This window comes from Ambystoma mexicanum, chromosome 3q (assembly GCF_040938575.1).
Source record: "Ambystoma mexicanum isolate Mex_15411 chromosome 3q, UKY_AmexF1_1, whole genome shotgun sequence".
NCBI lineage: Eukaryota > Metazoa > Chordata > Amphibia > Caudata > Ambystomatidae > Ambystoma > Ambystoma mexicanum.
The window spans coordinates 751,699,909-751,720,224 of NC_090926.1; the positions used below are offsets into that span (position 1 = coordinate 751,699,909).

A 20,316-nucleotide genomic window follows, 5' to 3' on the forward strand; every position below is an offset into this window, starting at 1 on the left:
ACTGTGTCTGCTGATATCGCAAACCAGACCTAGTACTACTGCTACAATTTAGACTTATGAGTGATAACCCGGCAATCCCGCCTGCTCATTTCTCTTGCTGTTGTCCCTCGAGGTCCACTGAGGTCACTGGCTTTATCATGGTTATTGTAACATTCAGAACATGTTTTTCCCCCACTAATCCACGTCACTACTTGCACCACCAGCTTTTTAAAGCTGCCCCCACACTGCCCTTCCCCCCACTGTGTTCTGGCAAAAACATGAATTGCCCCCAGTTGACTCTTGGGAGCCGTTCTTTGATTGTGTTGGCTGTTGCAATCCATTCCTTGTGTCACTGTTCTTTTGGGGGAAACTATGCAATTCATGTAGTGTAATCCTCATCATTTTTCAAAGCATGCGCTCTGCCTAAAATTAAATCAGGTTGTTCAAATAATGTGTTTGTTTTTACCTCTAATTGTTTAATTTAACATAGATTTATGCATTCAAGACATCCAATTTGTAAATTATTTGTGGGTTTAGTTGTACACACTAAAACTGTGTTTACACTAACAAAAGATGTGCCATTTGCATGGCCATCAGTTTTGCCCCATGAAGGTCTTTTTCAAGGCAAGATTAACAATAATTTACAACAACACTTAATTAAACGTTCAAATCCTAATGATGTCTGATATACTGAGTAACAAGGGCAAAACACGAGCGGTAGTAGGATTAAGGAGTAGGGTATGTAACATATATAATATGTTGACATTTAAATTAATCGAAAATTACAAACTACAAAATAAAAATAAAGGAACAAAACAAGAAGAAGCGATGGGAACGAGAGGGAAAAGAAAAAATAGATCCATTAATGCACTTGCTTGCAAAACACCAGCGATTATTAGCAAATCTGAAGCCCTCAAAAATCAATAAATCAAACCCTTGTCCAAGTATAAGTATGTTATCCTGAATTCTAAGTTCAAAGTCCATGTGCAAATAGTGTCTGATGTCAAGTATCCAACTTCACTGAAAGCCGATGATCATAATTAACATCTAAAAGATAATAATGACAAAAGATATGATTGATAAATTATAATCTTAAATTATTATTGTCATACTTATATTCCGAAAAATCAATATAAAGATGCTTTCAAGAGCCATCCATTAGAAGCACTTTGCAAGCAGTAGCCAATACTGAAACTTCAATGTGCACAACCCTAAATTAAAAATAACACAATAGATCCTTAGCTTCACATTGCAGGTAACCTATACTCTATTGGACCAATACGGTCCCAGCTACTAACTAAAAGACGATATTAGGGATAAATCATGTCCGAAAACTTGTTCCACGTGGAATTACCATTTTGAATCTGTGTATATATGTTGCGAATTATGTCATCACGTCATTATGTGTATTGCGTGCGACATCATTCAACAACAAACTACATCTGCATAACGTCCCTGTGTGAGTTACATTTCTTAAATTTGCAACTAAGTTCACTATTTCACCAAAATCTTAAATCGAACAATAGCAATTGTAAAACCAATTCTTTCTTTAGATAAGTCAATAAGAATCAATACAATTTCGGAAACTATTATATAAAAAATATTTTGTTACGAATTGGCCAAAGAGGATTAACCTCAATTGAAAGAAATATTTTGAAGGTGGCGCAACCATTCTCTTGTCCATCTAGTGTAATTTCCTCTTGGAACCATTTCTTTGAATGCATTTTGTCAAACGTCCATACATTATATTACAGAAATCACTTGATGGAGTCTATTTCTTGAAATGCTTTTCTGGTTGGGTAATTGATCAATAAAAGTAATAATAAATCACACAGAATGTCTGAGGAACCTTCATTGCAAATGAACCCTGCAAAGCGCACTTTATGATAAACAATGAGTACTTGACCAGCATTCAGAATTAAAAGCAAAGTCACCACCTAGAAAGGCGCCCTCTTACACCACCCTTTATTAAAATGAACCTTTTCTACAAAGCAGGACAAAATGGGAGATGAGGGTACCCCTCAACCGGCCACGTGCCCTAAAAGCTTTCCCCAAGAATAACCGACTAGCATCCGTTCCACACTACTACTACCTGCCCCCCGCAGAGCCCAGAAAAACATCTTCCATTATAGCAAAGGAGGAAACGGGAGTAAATGACCCCCTGCCCTAAGCTAGTTTATTCCCACTTTCAACTTTAAAAATAAAAAGTCCCATCTAACTCTGCTACCCAAGTCAACACTGTTCATTCATCTTTCGAGACCCAGCTTGCTCATGGTTTCTTTTAATTATGCTGAACTGATTACGGTCAAATAAAAGAAGCCGCAAAAAGATAGCCAACCAGTTCATTCCTCATGGAAAAAGTCCTTGAGGAAATGAATATTACCCCTTTGGTGGACTCTCCCTCGTACCGTCTCTGGTAATTTACCTGTAGTGACCGAGTCTGTTCCCTAATCCTTCCTCAAAAAACGGTAATGGGTCAATGGGGTGATGGTTGTTTTAACAGTATTTAGCAAAGGCCGAATGATGGGTTTGTCAACAGTGCAGTCACAATACACAAGGATGCATTGGACCATGGGGCTCTTTGATCAGGGACTCTAGCTGGTTGTCTGGTGTGAAGCTGATAGGTTTCATGGATTTCTGGTACTCCTCTGCCTATTGCTTTTATAGCTAAAAGTAATGCTATAATCAGAAGGTGGAAGGTTAGAGATTTTCTCTCAGACAAATCCATCACACTGTGGATTTCTCTACTAATAATGCTTCATCCTGAGAAGACATTTGTAATATCCGTAGAATAGAAAACAAGCATTTGGCCCTGTTTTGAGCAAGGCTTGCATGCCTACTGTGGATGTCAGCTTCGGCTTTCTGAATAGACATTTTTAATATATTGTTTTCTGTGGGTGTTAATTTGGAGCCGTGTATCTCCAACTGGTTGGTTGTGTAAAGTTTTTTTTTCGTACTGTCCCCTTCTGTTTTACATTTATTAGGGCACAGAGGATTTGCATGAGTCATTTAAAAGAATTTGTGTGCTTAAAATAATGTCCTGTGTTGATAAGATACCCCTGCAGGTTAAGAAACATTACAAAATGGTCAGACCAGTCAACCGTAGAGCAAGACTCAGTAATTGATGCTGTTTTTGGGGCATTATATCAATTATGACTTTTCCACTTTTTTGTGTGTAGCAAAGCAACAAAGTTCCTTCAAGTCCTTTAAATTGCAACACAAAATATTTCACATCAGGAGTTTGACCAGTGCATGTCAAAATCCCCTAACTAAACTGCATCCGTTCATTTTTAGCAGACCTATGATATAAATTATACAAATCTTTGGCCAATACATATTCACCCATTACTCGGAGGGAGCTTTTATTCTTGAAGTCTACTTCAGAGCAAGTTGCTAAAAGGTTCCCTCTGTGCAAATGAGATCATGACGCATCAAAGGTGAGTTTAGGAGATAAACTTCACACCAACTCTCACCACCTGCCTCCATGACCAACTTAGAACATGGGCTATGTAATGTATTGGGACCGATTTGGTACCTAGAAGTTTTACCTGGAAAAGCGTTTGATCTTCATGACAGCACATATGTAGGGCTGCTCTTGGGAAACATTTTTAATAATTATGCTGCGCTTTTTATCATAAAGTCTAATAAAACATTTTAAAATGATGCTACTGAGTACATGATTAAATGTCACACCATCACTAATGTATAGATCCTAAAATACCTCCCCATACATGGCTCTCCCTGCTCTGGCACTGTGGGCCTGCTCCATCCTGGGCCATGTGAAGGCCCCTTTGCAAGCCATTTCTTGACTAAGTGGCCCTGTTGGAAGCCACTCGTTGCCCAAACATCCTCCTAGAACCCATTCCGCCATGTTCATGGAACCCATTTCTTGCACTCACAGGCTTCTTTGTACTAAATCTAATTCTTGCCCCTTTGGCCTGTTCTGTTAGGACACCTTCATCCTATACAGCCTGTTGAAGATTGGCATTTTTAAAGTTGCTGCATGCCACACTGCCCTCCTGAGGCGAAATGTACCCTCATCCATACCAGCCTTTAAGTTAAACACAAGCTTTGCATAGAAGGGACTCTGACTTTTAGATGTTCTGGCGTGATGTGACTGAATTTACTGTAGCACTACTGACTGTCAAATAGACCGTCCTCATTCCACAGCTGGCAGGTCGGCTTGTGTTTCCAAGGGTCTTCGGTGACTTCCTCATGCTGTCCTTCTTTTTGCACACGACAGGAAGTGGCCACGTGGAGAGGCCGCCACCTGAGCAGCCTCTACAACCATCTCCATGGCAGCACCAAGGAGCTCATGTACCTCAATGAGCAGCAGAACAAGGTCCTGAGGCAGGACTGGAGCGACCAGATAGCTGACCCTGCCAGTGTGAGGCTGGAGTACGAGGTAAGGCAACAAAGTGGGGTAAGATGGTGGTGTTGTAAAAAACGCCAGTATACAGTGAGACTGCAGTATAGGGCGAGAGTGTGGTTTGAGGAGAACCTGCAGAATGAGGAGAGGCTGCAGAGGTATAAGGTGAAGCCGGAGTATGACATGAGGCTGCAGTTTCAGGCGACGCTGCAGTAAAAAGTGAGGCTGCAGTAGAAGGTGAGACTGCAAAAAGAGGTGACGCATTAGTACAAAGCACAACTACTTAAAAAGCCGTAATACGTCAGGTGGCTCCAGTATGAGGCAAAGCCTTAGTGTTAAGTGAGGCTACAGTAAGTGCTGATGCAGCAGTGTGAGGTGGGCTGCAGTATGAGGTAAACCCTTAGTACAAAGTGAGGCAACAGTAAGCGATGAGGGAGCAGCCTGAGGCCAGTCTACATCAGTGGTCGAGGCTGCAGTATTAGGTGTGCTTCCACTTGTGGTGAAAGGCCGTCCGAGGTTTGGAGTGGCCTGTCAGCACCATGCCACATGTGGATGCTCAAAGGCACATTTGGACTGCTGACATCTAGAGAAAATGATGAGACTTTCTGATAGAGCGATGCCTCAAGAAGACTTGGCTAGTCACTTGTTTCTCAGCAAGACCATGGCCATGAAGTCACTGCACCTCACAGGTCAGAGTGAATTGGGCACAGACGGAATGAGGGGCATAAAGAATAAGGATTAGGTAGCACCAACATACAAACAGAACGTTGTCTAGACAACATTCCTTGCCGCAGCTGAAAGAGGAATCCCTCCCTCAGGTGCCGGGAAGCCCATGCATGCTCAGGGAACAGAGCGAAGTAGTGGATCCTTCTGAACTCTTTCCCATCTCTACAGAATTTCAAGACCCAGGACCTGCTGACCCAAGAGGAGTATGTCAACAACCTCCAAGATGATGGCGAGCGGATGATTGAGTTGCAGCATCCAGCGGTCAACTCCATCCAGGTACGGAGCTGGGAACATAGGGGAGGAGTGACGAGGTACTATGGAAGGTTTGGAGGGGTGCTCCTTACTCTGTTCAAATTCAGTGCCACCTTCCTTCCATCCATGGACCATGAGACCCTTGTCGTCAGATGTCGAAAAATGTACAATGAGCCTCGATTTCTTTCTTGGTCCCAAGCATGACCTTTTGCATTATAAAGCATTTATTAAGTGCACTTAACCCATAAGCACCTAGGGGCCTGTTAAAGAACAAGAGCAAGATTAGGATTGGGAGGGCTGGCAAAGCAAGTCAGGTTAGGATTGGGAGGGCTGGTAAAGCAGGTCAAACCAATTAGATAAAGAGACAAGTTTTTAAAAGTTTTCTGAAGGCCCAGTAAGAGGGTTCAGAATGAAGGGTGAGCGGCAAGAAGTTCGAAAGCTAGGGGCAATGATTGAGAAGCTATATCCACCTGCTCGGCTGCGCTTGAATCTAGTAACTAGTTTACGAATCTTTGTGACGGGTATACCGGGGCTGCATTGGCAAGGCATCAGTGAGTGATGGAAAGAATTTTGAATTAATTTGATGCATTTGTGAATCCGGATCCAATGAGCCTTTCTTCTGGCTGCTGTGATATGGTCACATTTATAGACCGCGGGCAGTGCAGAGGGCGTTATTCTTGATAGACTTGTAGCTTACTGCTGTTCCTTTCTGAGGTGCCCGCCAGAAGAGCGTTACAGTAGTATAACCTGGATCCTATGATAGCTTGTGCAATGGTAAGGTGGTGTTGATGCAGGGAAAGGGTCTACTAGCGTTTATGAGCTTCATAGTATGGGCGGTGGTAGAGGCGATGGTGCTTACTTGTCGCGTCATGTCAAGGTTGGCGTCGAGGTAGATGCCCAATGTTTTTACTGCCAGACCAGGATTGAAATCTCGTCCATCACATAGGATCGGTAGGATGAGTCAAGTTTGTTGAGTGAGTTTTGGGTGCTGACGAGCAATATTTCAGTTTATTCATCATTTAGGTAGAGCAGGTGAGATGCCATCCAAACCTGGATAATGTATTTATTTATCTATTGTTTGCTTGTTAGGTGCTTATACAGCAAGTAAAATACTGTTTCAAAGTGCTCGCATGGCGAACGGAGGGAACAAGGGAAGTGAAATACATTACAAAACACAATATGTAAGAGCAGTGGGAGGAAAAAAAAGGAAAAGGGGCGAACCTACTATGCATTGTGGGTGTTTAGAACGTAAAAGTGCAGCAAAGAAGAGGGCAGAGGGGGTAAGTGCTGGGGAGTCTGAGCTCATGGGTGAGCCACAGATGAAGTGCTAGGATTGTCGAGTGCTACATAGCCTAGAACACCATTAGGTGTAAATATGAACCTCCAGGGTGGAGGGTGTGCTGAGGGTAGACAGGAGCTGAGCTGATTGGGTGTGGGAGGTCAGGGGCACACCCTGAAGTGGTGTCTTGGAGGTAATCACCCGTGAGGGGGAGGAGGATTTAAGTATCGTCAGCGTAGTTTGTGTATATAATGCCAAAGGCATCCAAGTGATCAATAAGAGGTCTTGTATAGATGTTATAAACTGTAGGAGAGATACAGGAACCTTGCCGGACACTGCAGGAGACTAGGGTTGGAGGGGCTGCGGGATCCCCAGCATAGACTCGAGTGGTTCTGTCTACGAGGAAGGAGGACATCCAATAAGTTGTCTCAGGGGAGATGTTGGCAGCATTGGTAAAATTGTGGCAGAAGGTCTGGTGTTCAATGAGGTTGAAGGCAGTAGAGAGGTCTAGTAGAAGTAGAAGGGCCAGTTTGACCGAGTCTCTGATGTCGTTAAAGTGTTTCTTTAGATCCCGCAAGGCAGATTCAGTGACATATCTTGGGCGGAAGCCCAACTGACGGTGGCAAAGGAGGTGATTTTGTTCCAGATAGTCTTAGATCTGGAGGTAGGTTGCTCGATCCACAATGTTCAGGATGAAGGGGACAGTGGTGTTGAGACGAGAGTTGGGTCGAGCGAAGGTTTCTTGAGTAGGGTGTATACACTTGTGTATAGGCGCGTTACAAATATCATATCATATCATATCATATCATATCATAGGGTTGAGATCTAGGCTTCCTTGAGGCTGGCTGGGACAGATAAGGAGGCTATAGGAGGCATTGAGGATTGCTTTGATAAGGGGAGTCAGGGCCTCTCTGCAGTCCTTGTTTAGTGGGGCCTGGCAAACGTCACCTTGACAGCGTGACGTTTGAGGCCTTTAATGAGGTGGGTTACTTCTGATTCAGACATGGGTTGGTAGTTGAAAGGAGAGAAGGAAGGCAGTGGGGGGTTGCTGAGAGGGGTGGTGTATTGAGTCTTACAGTGGATGACAGGTTGTTTTATAAGGATATTATTCTGTAATGAGGTGATTTTGCCCATTAGGGTGTCTTGTACCTTGCCGCACCAGGAGCCGTCTTTGGTGAAGCTGGCAGGTGGAGTGGTTGGAGTCTCGAGCTTGCGCAAGATGGCGAACAGCTCGCATGTGTCCGATTTTGGCATATTTGTATTCCTTGGCGATGGTGGTGAAGCATGATTTGTTGATGTCAGAGGGGGCTTTCCACCATTCTGCCTCAGTGGCTCGTTTTCTAGTCCAAATGGCTTTAAGGTGAGGAGTGAACCATGGGTTTTTGTGTGTGGTGGGTTTCGCTTTACGCTGTGACAATAACTTTTTTACTGGTTAACTGGAGTGATGGGGTTGGTTGTGAAATCTAAGGCAGTGCAGTAGTCTGCGAGCAAAGGGAGAAGGTGGTCTTTCATGAAATTATGAGTGCAGCGTGATGAGGCAGGAGGCAGGGTGACAGTGGCACTGGTGGGCTGTTTAGCAGTAGGGAAGGGGAAGGGGAAGGAGGTGAAATGATGGTCTGACCAAGAAAAGGTATGTTAGATGTTTTTATAATTGTTATTTTATAGCATGCTTAATAGGTGGTGGAGGGAGGAAAGGGGCTAGGGTGTGAGGGGGACGTGCATGTGCCAAGGGAGCCTGGTAGGGCTTAGGCAAGGTGACTGGGTGGACCATGATGTGATGGAGCAAGGGGCAAGGTATAGTGGGCATAGTATAGTGCGTGTGGCTGCTCTGATGTTGTAAGTGACAAGTGAGCATGGTTGCAGGTGGTGTGCTAGGCGAGAGGAATCTAGTAGGGGGAATAATTGTATGAGAAGGCAGGTGTCTGTGAAAGAAGCATGTGGCCAGTGGTAGGGAAGAGCGTGGGGGGCATGTAACTGCAGATCATTTACTTGTGATGTGATTGGGTCATCCTGGCCCGGACAGGCACAGACAGGCAAGGGCCTTAAATGTGGGTCTTGCAGGAGGGCCGGCTCCACCTTACCGGCAGATGCTTGCATATGGGATTTCCTGGCATTCCGGCCAATCAGAGGTCCAGGGGGACGAGGCACTGAGTGATAATGAAAGGCATTGGTCCGGCATATCGAAGTCAGCCGGGCGAGAGGTTTTGGTAAAGAGAACGGCCATCTTTGCAGGGAGCGGGTGCTCCTGAATTCCATTCTGGAAGCCAGGTAGGCTCATCTTGGTTATGGCGTCTCTTGGGAGTGTTGCTTCCTCTCTGGGGCCTGTGGTCTTTCTGGATCCAGACAAAGGTTATACTTGATTGCATTGGTAAGAGAGCCACAGAGATATGACGAACACAGAGGCAGCCTGGGCTGTTGCAATCACATGACTAGACAAAGCTTATGAAGGAGCAGTAGGGCTGTGCAGAATTTGTCACACGTCAAGTGGACGCCTAACATGTGACTAACTACACCACAGTCCTACTATAATTTCAGGTTCTGGCCTCTTGGTAGATCTTCCGATTTCTTGCGACTGGTTAGTCTTCATTTGGATATGAAGAATCGTGAATGGGTCAGGGAGGGAGGGGCAGCCTTCTTTTCAGCATGTGGCTGTTCATAGATTCATATTTGCTTTTGGACATTCTCCAATGTCGAGGTAAGGGATATTCCCAGAATCATGTGAATATGTAAAAGATTCCGACTCTGGGGGAGCAGGGGGACAGGAAAGTACGTAATTCTTCTGGACCAGCGGTGCCTGAAACATGATTTTGTTTTTGTGCAGGCTCACCAGGAAGCCCTCAAGACGGAGTGGCAGAACTTTCTCAATCTCTGCATTTGTCAGGAGGGTCACCTGAAAAATGTGGAGAACTACAAAAAGGTAAGATTGAGCGGAGGCTGCCCATACATGGACCTGATGTTGGGATAATCTCTTGTCATGAAGTTTTTTATTCTTTGGCTTCTGTTGCCTATGCTCTAATGGATCCTGTTTGTATGTTTGTCCTATCATCATTGATGATGGCCTTTTGTGTTCATGTGCACCTCTATACCTATGGGCCGCTGGGTGTGTTACAAATAAATAAATAAAATTAATGATCTTGAACCCATTTTTCCAACCCCATTTTCAACAATGTATGGCTGCCTGGGCAACAATCGGGTATTGCTTGTGACACTTAAGAGGCTGTGACGGTGCCAGAAACTGTTGTAATTCAATATTAGGCATGCAGAATGCACGATGCTGGTTTTGGTTGCTTATTTTTAGAGCAATCTGCTTGCACACATGCAGAAACTAGCTCTTGTGGAAACTCTTCAAAGTACAGACTTGAGCACCTCCTTTTTTCCAGAAGAAGCACTAAAACAGCAAAGCAGCAATATACAAATGATAGTGTATCACTGCAGAAGGTAGAATACAATATCATTATTTGAAAGTAAGCAAGGGCACCTTGGCTCTGCTGTGCAGCGTGACAGTCCACTAGACACAATCCTTATTACAAACACAGTTTTGGGAACAGGGAGGGAACCTGTCTGTTGTGATCTCTGCGCTCCAGGCAATATAGGGCGGCCAGAGATTAGGGTGGCCCATGTCTTGTTGAACAGAAAAAGATGGCAGGAACTACAGCAGTGGTATGTTTGATGTTTGATGTTTGATGGTCCTCAGAGATGTCCGAGCAGTGGTAAAGAGAGACTGAACTATGGTACTATTTGGGGGTCTTCTATTCTTAAGTTAAGCCTTACCAATTCACTGCGTAGTGAAAATGATGGTGATCTCCTGATGCTGATTAATTCCTCCCTCAAACATCTTAGTGCTGATCATCTAGGATGAAACACATTTAACGCTGCTTAGTTGAATTCAGCAATGGGGCCCACATAGTAATCTGGTTCTGCTATGATTTTACAGCATCACCTGTACCGGTTATTTTCTTGCTGGGGGCCCATGTCTTGAGGATGGGAAAGTCACTGCCCAAAGTTAATGCATGGCCCTCTATGTTGAGGTTGTCCTTGTAGGACCAGGCAATGGCAAAGGGGATGTGTTGTTGGTTGTGCAGGGTCTTCATTGCTGAGTTCATCCCTGAAGGTCCGTGCAATGGGCAATGGAAGACTATGGTGTTAGTACACAATTGAGACTGTTCAGCTTTTTCAGGAAGGGGGTTGCCCCGGGGTTGCTGTGTTGTTCTTGTGCTTGAGTATATTCTTTGAGCTCCATATAAGACTATGCCTCAGGAGAGGCTGTACATTTCTTGCGAATGCTCTAAAGTATTTGAGTTCATCCTTAGAGGTTAATTTACTAATCAGGAGGAAAAGGGCATGGAGTAATGCTCGGATGGTATTGCTCTGTGTTCATTGTTAGTTTTGTTCTAGGTTTTCTGGGGGATTAGGACATGGGGATATTGAAAAGGGACCATTTTAGGTCTGCAGATTTCGCTGCAGTGGTGGGGGGGAGTATCGTGCTCTAGTAATATTGGTGGTGTTCAGGACTGACTTGTTCTAGGAGGTTATATTCTATTATGTTATTGTGGCGCTATGATCCGGGGTGGCGGGACGACCCTCTTGGTAACAGCCCGCCGCCCAAGTTAAGGGCCCTGAGTGAAGCGAGGGTCCCTTATTGTGGGTGGTGGTGCCGCCGTTACTGACAGGGTCGGCCCAATGGTGAGGGTGATATCGCCATTAGCATCTGCGAGTAACCACACACCGCTGCTAATGGCTGTAGAAAACAAAAGGAAAAATGTACCTTTTTTTAGTCTTTGAACACCACGTTTGGAACGGGAGTCAATTTTCAGTGTTGATTCCGGACTCCTGTAGCAGAGGTGGCATTGCAAGACTGTAGAAAGTTATGTTTTCCTTCTTTTTATGTTTCCACAGCCGTTAGCACCCACATGTGATGGTTACTCGCGGGAGCTAAAAGCAAAGTAACAATTTAAAAAAATGAAACACTTCTCTTTCCTCAGTCCTCAGAGCTGCATCAAGAAAAGGGGTCCATCTTCAGTGTTGATTATGGATCAACACTGAATATGGACTCTAGCTCCCACAGCGGCTTTTAATACTAAGGAAAGGTCAGTGTTTTTGCGTGTTTACTCGCATATGGTGGAGGAGGGAAGGGGCAAAGGAGGCACTGGGCGAGGGGCATGCAGCAATGGGGGAGCTCTGAACTCGGGCTTATACCAGAGTATAGAGCCAGCATTCTGAGCATCCTCATTGGCCAGCGCCCCCGCCCAGGGCGCTAATGGGATTTATACTGTGCACCTCTGCAATATGCATGGTCTCAAGGCATTCTGGTGGATCTGAAAGAGAGGGGATATCAAGTAAAGGTGAGACAGGGACAATACAACATAATTCTGCTGTGTTACTGTCTGCCGATGGGAAGTACCCTAAGTTGTTTTGTAGGTGCAGGTATCCTGTTTTGAATGCATAGAGGCATTTGTGTCAAGAGGGGAGCCTTCTGCTATGTTACATTGGCGCGGACTATGCTATGCAAATTGATTTTAGAGGTGAAGTTTTCTATTGTTTGATTTCTCTTGGGAGGGTTAGTCATTTGCCATGTGGGAGTGACTTAGATGGGATGGGCATAGTGTATCTGAGCCTAGAGGTTGAGAATGTTAGTGCAGGGAGGTTAGAGGGGCTCTAGTGGGAAGCTTGAGCTGCCAGCCAGTGTGGTCTCAGTCTCAGTAGAGGGCAGTCTCGCTAGTGGTGCCCTCTGGATTGTAAGTATCATGGGGCACCCTGGTGTGAGTGGGTATTTCTGGCAGTGGGCAGTGTGCAGCGACTTGTCTAGTATGTTAGTGGGGAGACATGTGGCGGAGTGAAAGACAAAGGAGGCATACAACATTGGGTTCCAAAAAGACAGTGGACGAGAATAGTTCACATGGAGAGTTCAGAGTAGGGAATCCAGAGAGGGCAGAGTCCTGGTGGAGGTCAAAGGGCGATATGTAGGAGCCAGTCATGCAAATTACATAGCGCATCAGGGAGAATAATCACAGTAGGGAACTCATTGCATTGGGCAGCAGTGGGCAAACTCAAGGTGGGGCACCAGAGGGAAGCATTACCAAGGGCCAAAACCATAGTGGGGCAACCTTTCAGGTGGGGCACATGGGACCAGGTGCCAGCTGACAGAAGCACTGTGCTACACCTGGGAGCTGTATAGCATAGGGTAGAAAGTAGATTGGTGAGCAGGTTCATGCAGGACGTGAACAATCAAGCCACGTATAGCAATGCATATCATGGCTAAGCAAATAATAATAAGGGATACTGCAAGGCATGAAATGCATAGCAAAGCATGAGAAGTCATAGCAACGCATGAAAAGGCTTAGCAAAGCCAAAAAACGTAGTCTCACCCCCTTACATTCCTAGCACTGGCCGCTACAGACTGCTCGCATTTCACTTTGCCTCTTTGCAGCCGTCAAACCCTGTCTCTGTATGGGAAATATGGAGGGCAGTGATTTCTCTGATTACGGGATGCTCATATAGTGGCCAGAAGGGAAGTCACTGCTTTGGCAATAATGGTTGGCTTTGAAGGTTGGCGAAGCCCATGTACTAGTCAGGGTGTTGAATGCTCTGACATTTTTAGATGGCACAATGGGATGAGAAGTTCAATTTAGGAGTCAGAAATGGCAACACCCTGAAAGCATTGGATGATGCTCTTCTGAGTGCAGCCTGGAGCTCCTCACATAAGCACAGACAGGAGTGGACACTTTGCATGGGCAGTGGACCACATCTACAGAGTAACCATTAGGTCTTCATGCCCCAGCCATCTTAAGGACTACACGTGCCAACAAGGCTGGAGGCACATAAACACGTGGGGTGTGTAGAGTTGGCTTTATCCAATCAACTCTTAAGAAGCAGTGTCATTCATCTGTACTCTGGGTGCATGTCATATGCGAAGACTGGAGAGCGAAAAGGCACCAGCTCAGGAGGAACTGTCTGGATCTCAGCCACTAGAGGGACTACAAATCCAATCATGGACGTCTATAAAGGGACCGCATGGACATATAGGGAGCCTTGGACAAGTGTTTGCAGATCAATTCCTATAAAAGCCATTTCACTGACCATCAGAAACATCTTTTCTCACAGTGCAGAGAGAAGCCACATGAGGGACTGCAAGCCGGGTCTCTGGCTCCGGGTACTAATGCATCCACTACAGGGGCCTGTGTTTCACTTCATGGTCACAGGTTCGAATACAATAAACATCAGTTATTGGTCAATAGCACCAAGATGCCCCTCTATGGGTTGAATGTGCGCTCTACTAATACACCTGTTATTGTTATGGTATGTTGTAGCATCCTTAGCTCCATCTAGAAAGACAGGGTGACCAGACAGACCTGCAGGAAATCTCCACTGCTTACAATAAAATGAAGGCCCCTATGATGCACGGTGACAGGTATATTGGCAGAGCACGCTAACCCTCCATGGCTGGACTGTCACAACGGGCCCCTTTGTCAACATATCATTTTCCCTCAGTTCAGAAAATGATCTTAACCACTGTGATTCTTGTGTTCCCTGAATAAGGAGCTTACACTGTCAACACTTATCTACAAACCCAGGAACCCTAATTGGATGGTTCACTCAGCATAGGCTTTGTCACTGTACTGGGGTGCAGGGTTATGTTTATCCCAGGAGAGCCCCTTCCCCGCCAGTAAACGATCCCCGAGTTGGAGAGCAAAAACAGTACTCGCACCGGTTTCTTTCATACCCAGCCCCACTAATCTTAAACTGTTTGGGTATAATTTACGTAGTTCCCACCAAAAACACTATAAAGGTTCAGAAGGGTATCCCACTGCTTCTCACTCTTTCAAAGATCGCATTAAATTAACTAGAGGAGAAGCCCTATGTGTGTTGTTCTCGGTAGTGGGTGAGTGCGTGGGGGGAATGTTTTCTGCAAATATTAGCCCAAGTGAGATTCATTTAGAATGCAAGAGGGAACGCATGCTGAAAGGGACTTTAGTCTTTAGTAAAGGAAAATCAGTTGGCATTTACCCCATTGCCCCAGTGCCCTGGTGAAATAAAGCTTCAATTCCATTCACTATCATTCTCCCAGTTACAATACACGAATCAGTGCCCACATTACAAAACTCTTTTAAACACAACTTGGACCTTGGCTCCGCAAAAAAATAAACTCCTAGGAAAGCAGGTAGGTTACTACAAGACCAACCTGATAAAGGGAGCTGAAACCCAACCTTTGCACATCTTATGACATGTCAGTTAAACCTAGTCGCTCCCATCTTGCTCTCTGACACACACTGCACCTGAAAACTCTCAGTGCCAAAGCCAGATAAGCAGGAGCCAAACTGGTGCAAACCCCTATCCAATAAGAGCAGAAAGGCCTCAGTCACATTCAATGCAAATTGCCCATCTTTGAGTCCACTAATGTGTTAACCTGCAATTTGTCTCGGGAGGATAGCTCAGGGGCAACGTGCTCGCCTTGGAAGCATGATGACATGGAGCACCAGAGGTTCGATCCACGGGTCCACGGTTAGAAACCTCTGGGTATTGTGCATGTTATAAATAACCTATCATATCATATTTCAATTATATAAATAGTAAAGTTCCTCCCTGATGACACGCCTCTGATAACTGCAGCCAGAGTCGTGACCGGCAAGGTCGGCCCAACGCCCAGGGTTCTATGGCCATCAGCACCCATGAAAAAGCACACGCAGGTGCTAAAGGCTAAACTACATTATTGCAGAAAAGAAAATCGTACTTACCAATGCCGCTTCTGGTGGAGGCAGTCCGTTTTCAGTGTTGATTATGATGATGTAATCAACACTCAAAGTGGACTAGTGTGTCACAGGCGTGACGTGTCATGGGACTGACGGTAAATCAGTATTACAAAAATGAATTGCTTTGGTCTTTTGCACCTGCGTGTGCTTCTTTGTGTTTGCAAAAGCCAGCCAGCGGGAGAGGAGGGAGCAAGGGAGGTGCAAGGCAATGGCCATACAGCACTTAGGAAACTTAGATCAGTGATTAAGGCCTGTGTTCTGCGCTCCCTAAATTGGCGAGCACCACAGACGAGGGGTGCACATGGAAAAGGGAGCCCTGCATGGATCACCACTTGATATCATTTAGTTTGGGTTGGGCCTGTCTTACATGAGCCATTATCACCTTTCTTTCCCAACACTTTTTCATCCGTATTTGCCAAAATTGTGTGAGCCCCTGTACTGAGAATGAACCCAGCCAAATATCCAGTTCACGCAACAGGTTCTACAAGTACGTTTAAACTCACTGTTTCTTCCCTACTGAATACATACCCATTTGCATATCACTCTGATGCCCTGGCAATATGCAAATCTACTTACAGCACACTCCTGAATTCAGGGCTAGTCTTTCCTTATTGTCTTTCATCCTTACATCTGTCTAGCTTGCGCTTTTCTTGCGAGTAGCAAGACTTTAATGCATTATATGAATTGGCCAGCAGCATATATTTACTTTCAACACTTCAATTTAAAGGGAACATTGCCAATATACAGCTGCACGTTAAGCTATGGTGCTTGCAGCATGTCAGCCATTACATTGATTATGGGGCAGTTCACCAGATTGGAAGGCCAAAAACAAGATTGACAAATTGGGAAAAGTCTCAAATATGGGCCAACATTTCGGACAATCTTCTTTTGTTATTGGATGCCCTTCAATGTTTCCATGTAGTGTTAATTGCAGGTGCCAGGGTGATGACCTTTGGGGCTCAGGATGTGAATGGGCTGGTTTTCTAGGACAATGTACAGTCTACAGAATTGAGGATGTCCCTGTATTTATCAGAGAGGATAGTGCTATGCTGATATTGTATGTTTCCAGGGCTAAGGATTCCCGTGTGATCATCAGGCAGGACAATACTCATGTATTGTGAACACGGTTGACTATGATGCTACATTCATCGAGGAATATGATGCTCTTGCTCTAGTAATATTGCATGGTTACCAGGGTCTACCAAGATGCTACAAACATATCATATGGTCACCAAGGTTGGCTACGATTCTACATTCATCGGGTAGGATGATGCTGTAGACATTTTGCATGGTTACCAGGGCTTACTGTGATGCTACATACATATTGCATGGTAACGCGGGTTGACTATGATTCTAATTCATCAGGGAAGACAATGCTCTAATAATATTGCATGGTCACCAGGGTTGACTATGATTCTAATTCATGAGGGAAGACGAAGCTCTAATAATATTGCATGGTAACCAGGGTTGACTATGATTCTAATTCATGAGGGAAGACGAAGCTCTAATAATATTGCATGGCTATGATTCTACATTCATCAGGTAGGATAATGCTCTAGACATTTTGCATGGTTACCGGGGGTTTACTATGATGCTACATACATATTGCATGGTCACTAGGGTTGACTATGATGCTACATCATCAGAGAGGATCATGCCTTAGTAATATTGCATGGTCACCAAGGTTGACTATGATTCTAATTCATGAGGGAAGACGAAGCTCTAATAATATTGCATGGTAACCAGGGTTGACCATGATTCTAATTCATGAGGGAAGACAAAGCTCTAATAATATTGCATGGTCATCAGGGTTGGCTATGATTCTACATTCATCAGGTAGGATAATGCTCTAGACATTTTGCATGGTTACCGGGGGTTTACTATGATGCTACATACATATTGCATGGTCACTAGGGTTGACTATGATGCTACATCATCAGAGAGGATCATGCCTTAGTAATATTGCATGGTCACCAAGGTTGACTATGATTCAACATTCATCAGGTAGGACAATGCTCCAATACTATTTCATAGTCAACAGGTTTGACTGTGACGTTATATCCATCAGGGAGGACGACGCCCTACTAATAGTGCAGGGTCACCAGAGTTTACTATGATGCTACATTTATCAGGCAGGACCATGCTCTAATAATATTTCATGGTCAACAGGGTTCACTATAATGCTACATTCATCAGGGAGGTCGATTCCGTAGTAATACTGCCTGGTCAACCCCAATTAACCCTGACTGTGATGCTACATTCACCAGGGGGGTTGATGCTCTTATAATATTTCATGGTCAACAGTGTTGATTATGTTGCTTCATTCATCAGGGACGGCCATGCCCTAGTAACATTGCATGATCCTCTGGATTAACTGGCAGGACATTGCTCAGGTATTGCAATGTAGTGGTCTGATAGAATAATGCCCTGGTCAGGTTGGTGGTGTTGGGTTGTCCTTGTATGTGTTTATGGCTTGGAATGGGTGGTGGTTTTCAACACAGATGAGATGACATTGTGTTGGTTTCCTGTCTTTATCCCTGACCCACTTTCCCACATCTATTGAGCATTCTATCCCAGCATTAGGCTATGAAGTGCATTTTAAACATTTTGTACCTCATCACTGGTTTGGCAGTAATTACGAAGGAATTGCCACCAGACTCAATGACTTTAATCTCCACTTGTAATAACGCGAAACCCAACCAATTACAAGTGGCCGACTGACTGCATTAACCCCCATTGTTGGAGTCCAGAGGCGTCGCTAGGGAGACCTATGAGGGCTATAGCGCTGGTTCCTTTGGTTGTAGCCACAGACAGAAGCCAATGGGCTACAACCAAAAGGCTAGCTATCCCCGAGTCCCGACAGTCCCGACATTAGCGTAGCCCCAGATATTTTACAAGCCTAGCAACACCACTTGCAGAGTCCATTGGAATTCATGGCAATTTTGGAGGAATTAGTGTGGGGGTTAATTCTGCTGTGGTAATTCAACACACCAACCAAGTGGTGGAGGTATCTGCTCCTCGTTACCACCAAACTCATAGTATGGCAGTGCAGTAAAAGTGGTGTTCATTCCGTCGGTGCCACCTTTTTACCTTCATACTCATAATGAGCCTCTTTCGTTTGCCCATGACGGATCTGAGCGCTTGTATTTTGGAATGGACACATTTAAGACTTTAAGAACCACATGGTTTACGTGTTGGATTTGAGAACGTCTTTGCAAGTTGATTCGCATCATGTGGGGTGGGAAGTACAGGTTCCAACTGTACAGCGGGCACTGTGCCAGCTCTACCCTCTGTATGGGGCATTGAATGAGTTTATTGCTGTCCTTACAGCGGGAAGGTCCATGTTTGCCAAGGGGCTTTCTAAAAAGAACACGAATACAGAGAAAATCCATTTTTCAAAGTTTCATTGCACCAAAACCACTAATTCACAATTTACAACACAGTCAAGAAAAGGAGGAAACATGTTATTTTTGAAAGGTTTTTTTATTCGGAGGCCTGAGGAGAATTGGATTTCTGGGGGTGTTGCCCTGCTGATTTTGGAAGGGGCGTGGTCTGTGGCAAATAATGAATTTGGGAGAAATAGGGACATGGTACTGACTCCCCCCTATTGGTCTTGTATCAGGAATTCATTTCGGCGACTGGCAGCTATTTGTAGAGAGGATTGCTTGATTGTGGGTTGTGAGTTTGTTTTGAGCAGTGAGAAGGAAGTTGTTAGTAGTGTTAAATGTGGCTGGAAGCGGTGCTTTGTGGAGTTGCCGCTGGGTAGTAGGTATACAGGAGCTTGCATGTACACTGTATTAGACCTTTGCATTTGAGGGTACCTTCAATTACAAGTTGGCCTAGATCATATGTGGTTTCTTACTACTGACACACTCACCCCTCTTTGGGGGGGGGATCTGAAAGTTTCCCTTTGTTTCTCACCCTGCAGTTCCAGGAGGATGCAGATGTTACAAGCCAGTCCTTGAGAAAGCTGAACTCCAACCTGAATAAGTACAACAAGGATGCGCCTGGGGGAGTCTCCAACCTGCTTCTCCAGCTGGAGGTAAGGGCGGCTGCCTGCTGCTCAATGCATGACGGTTCTAGGGGAGGCAAGGCAGCCATTACGCCAGCCTCCCCCAAAGGAGCACTCCAAAAGAGTGTCAGCTGCTAACCTACATGGCAGCTCCAAATATGATCAAAAGTGAATTCCGGGGCCCTAGGTCTGACATTGCTTTTAGGATCCCTGTTGAAGACTAGTTCTCCCGATTGCCAGAGAGTCTGTCTGCTGCAATGCTGTGTTTTTCTGCTCTTCTTTGGTTAATCTCATGGATAAACAGAGTTGGGGTTGCGCAGGCAATATTGAGACTCAAAGCACATGACTATCTCACTGGGCCTTAGTCAATTAAAGAATTATGCGCCAAACCCCATGCCATATCTATCACAGACTGATAGGTTATTAACACAACCTGGCGTGTTCACATTGCAAACCCAGAAAAGGCATAATGGCACGTATGATAAAAATGTGCTATACAATTACATTGTATACACTACAGATGGTTAGCTCACTTTCCCCCTCCCCCTTCGCATAATCTCTTTCCTTTCCACACTCGCTTCCCTTTGTTCATTCCTTCCTATTTCACTGGAACCCCCTTATTGGGCGCCTTAAAGTGGATTTCTGTGACTTGAAGTGATACAAAGCTCCAAAATGTAAATACACGATTGAAAGAGGGGTCTGAGTGAGCAGTATTATAGCACTGACAATGAGGAGTGTGTAACACTGTATACCCGAGGTCAGGAGGTTCTAGCGAGTTTAAAGTCTGTACTTAAACTCAACTGGTCCCAAATACAGCAATCCGTTTTGTAGCAGGTCTAAGACACCGCACATGCAAACACATTCCCACCTTACCAAAGACATCCACCAAAGACTGATATGATTTGACTGACAGCTGGCACAAAGTGACTGGCCCCAGCAGAGGGTCCATCAG

General features: G+C 44.9%; 2 protein-coding genes across 5 annotated transcripts in view; one reads left to right on the plus strand and one right to left on the minus strand.

Annotated features, from left to right (window-relative positions):
- Nucleotides 1-20,316, minus strand: part of TEN1 (TEN1 subunit of CST complex) — a 528,532-nt gene that overhangs the window by 99,174 nt on the left and 409,042 nt on the right. The window contains exon 4 of one of the 4 annotated variants that reach the window (XM_069654725.1): nt 497-1,026. The exons of the other annotated variants lie outside the window; for them this stretch is intronic. Within the exon in view, the coding sequence (XP_069510826.1) occupies nt 983-1,026 (44 nt within the window). The 3' untranslated portion in view covers nt 497-982. Of the gene's footprint in view, nt 1-496; nt 1,027-20,316 lie in introns of those variants that run through there. 4 annotated transcript variants of the gene reach the window in all.
- EVPL (envoplakin) overlaps nt 1-20,316 on the plus strand; it is a 160,418-nt gene that overhangs the window by 68,657 nt on the left and 71,445 nt on the right. The window contains exons 7-10 of the mRNA XM_069654718.1: nt 4,223-4,384; nt 5,243-5,350; nt 9,427-9,522; nt 19,281-19,394. Coding sequence (XP_069510819.1) covers nt 4,223-4,384; nt 5,243-5,350; nt 9,427-9,522; nt 19,281-19,394 — 480 coding nt within the window. The remainder of the gene's footprint in view (nt 1-4,222; nt 4,385-5,242; nt 5,351-9,426; nt 9,523-19,280; nt 19,395-20,316) is intronic.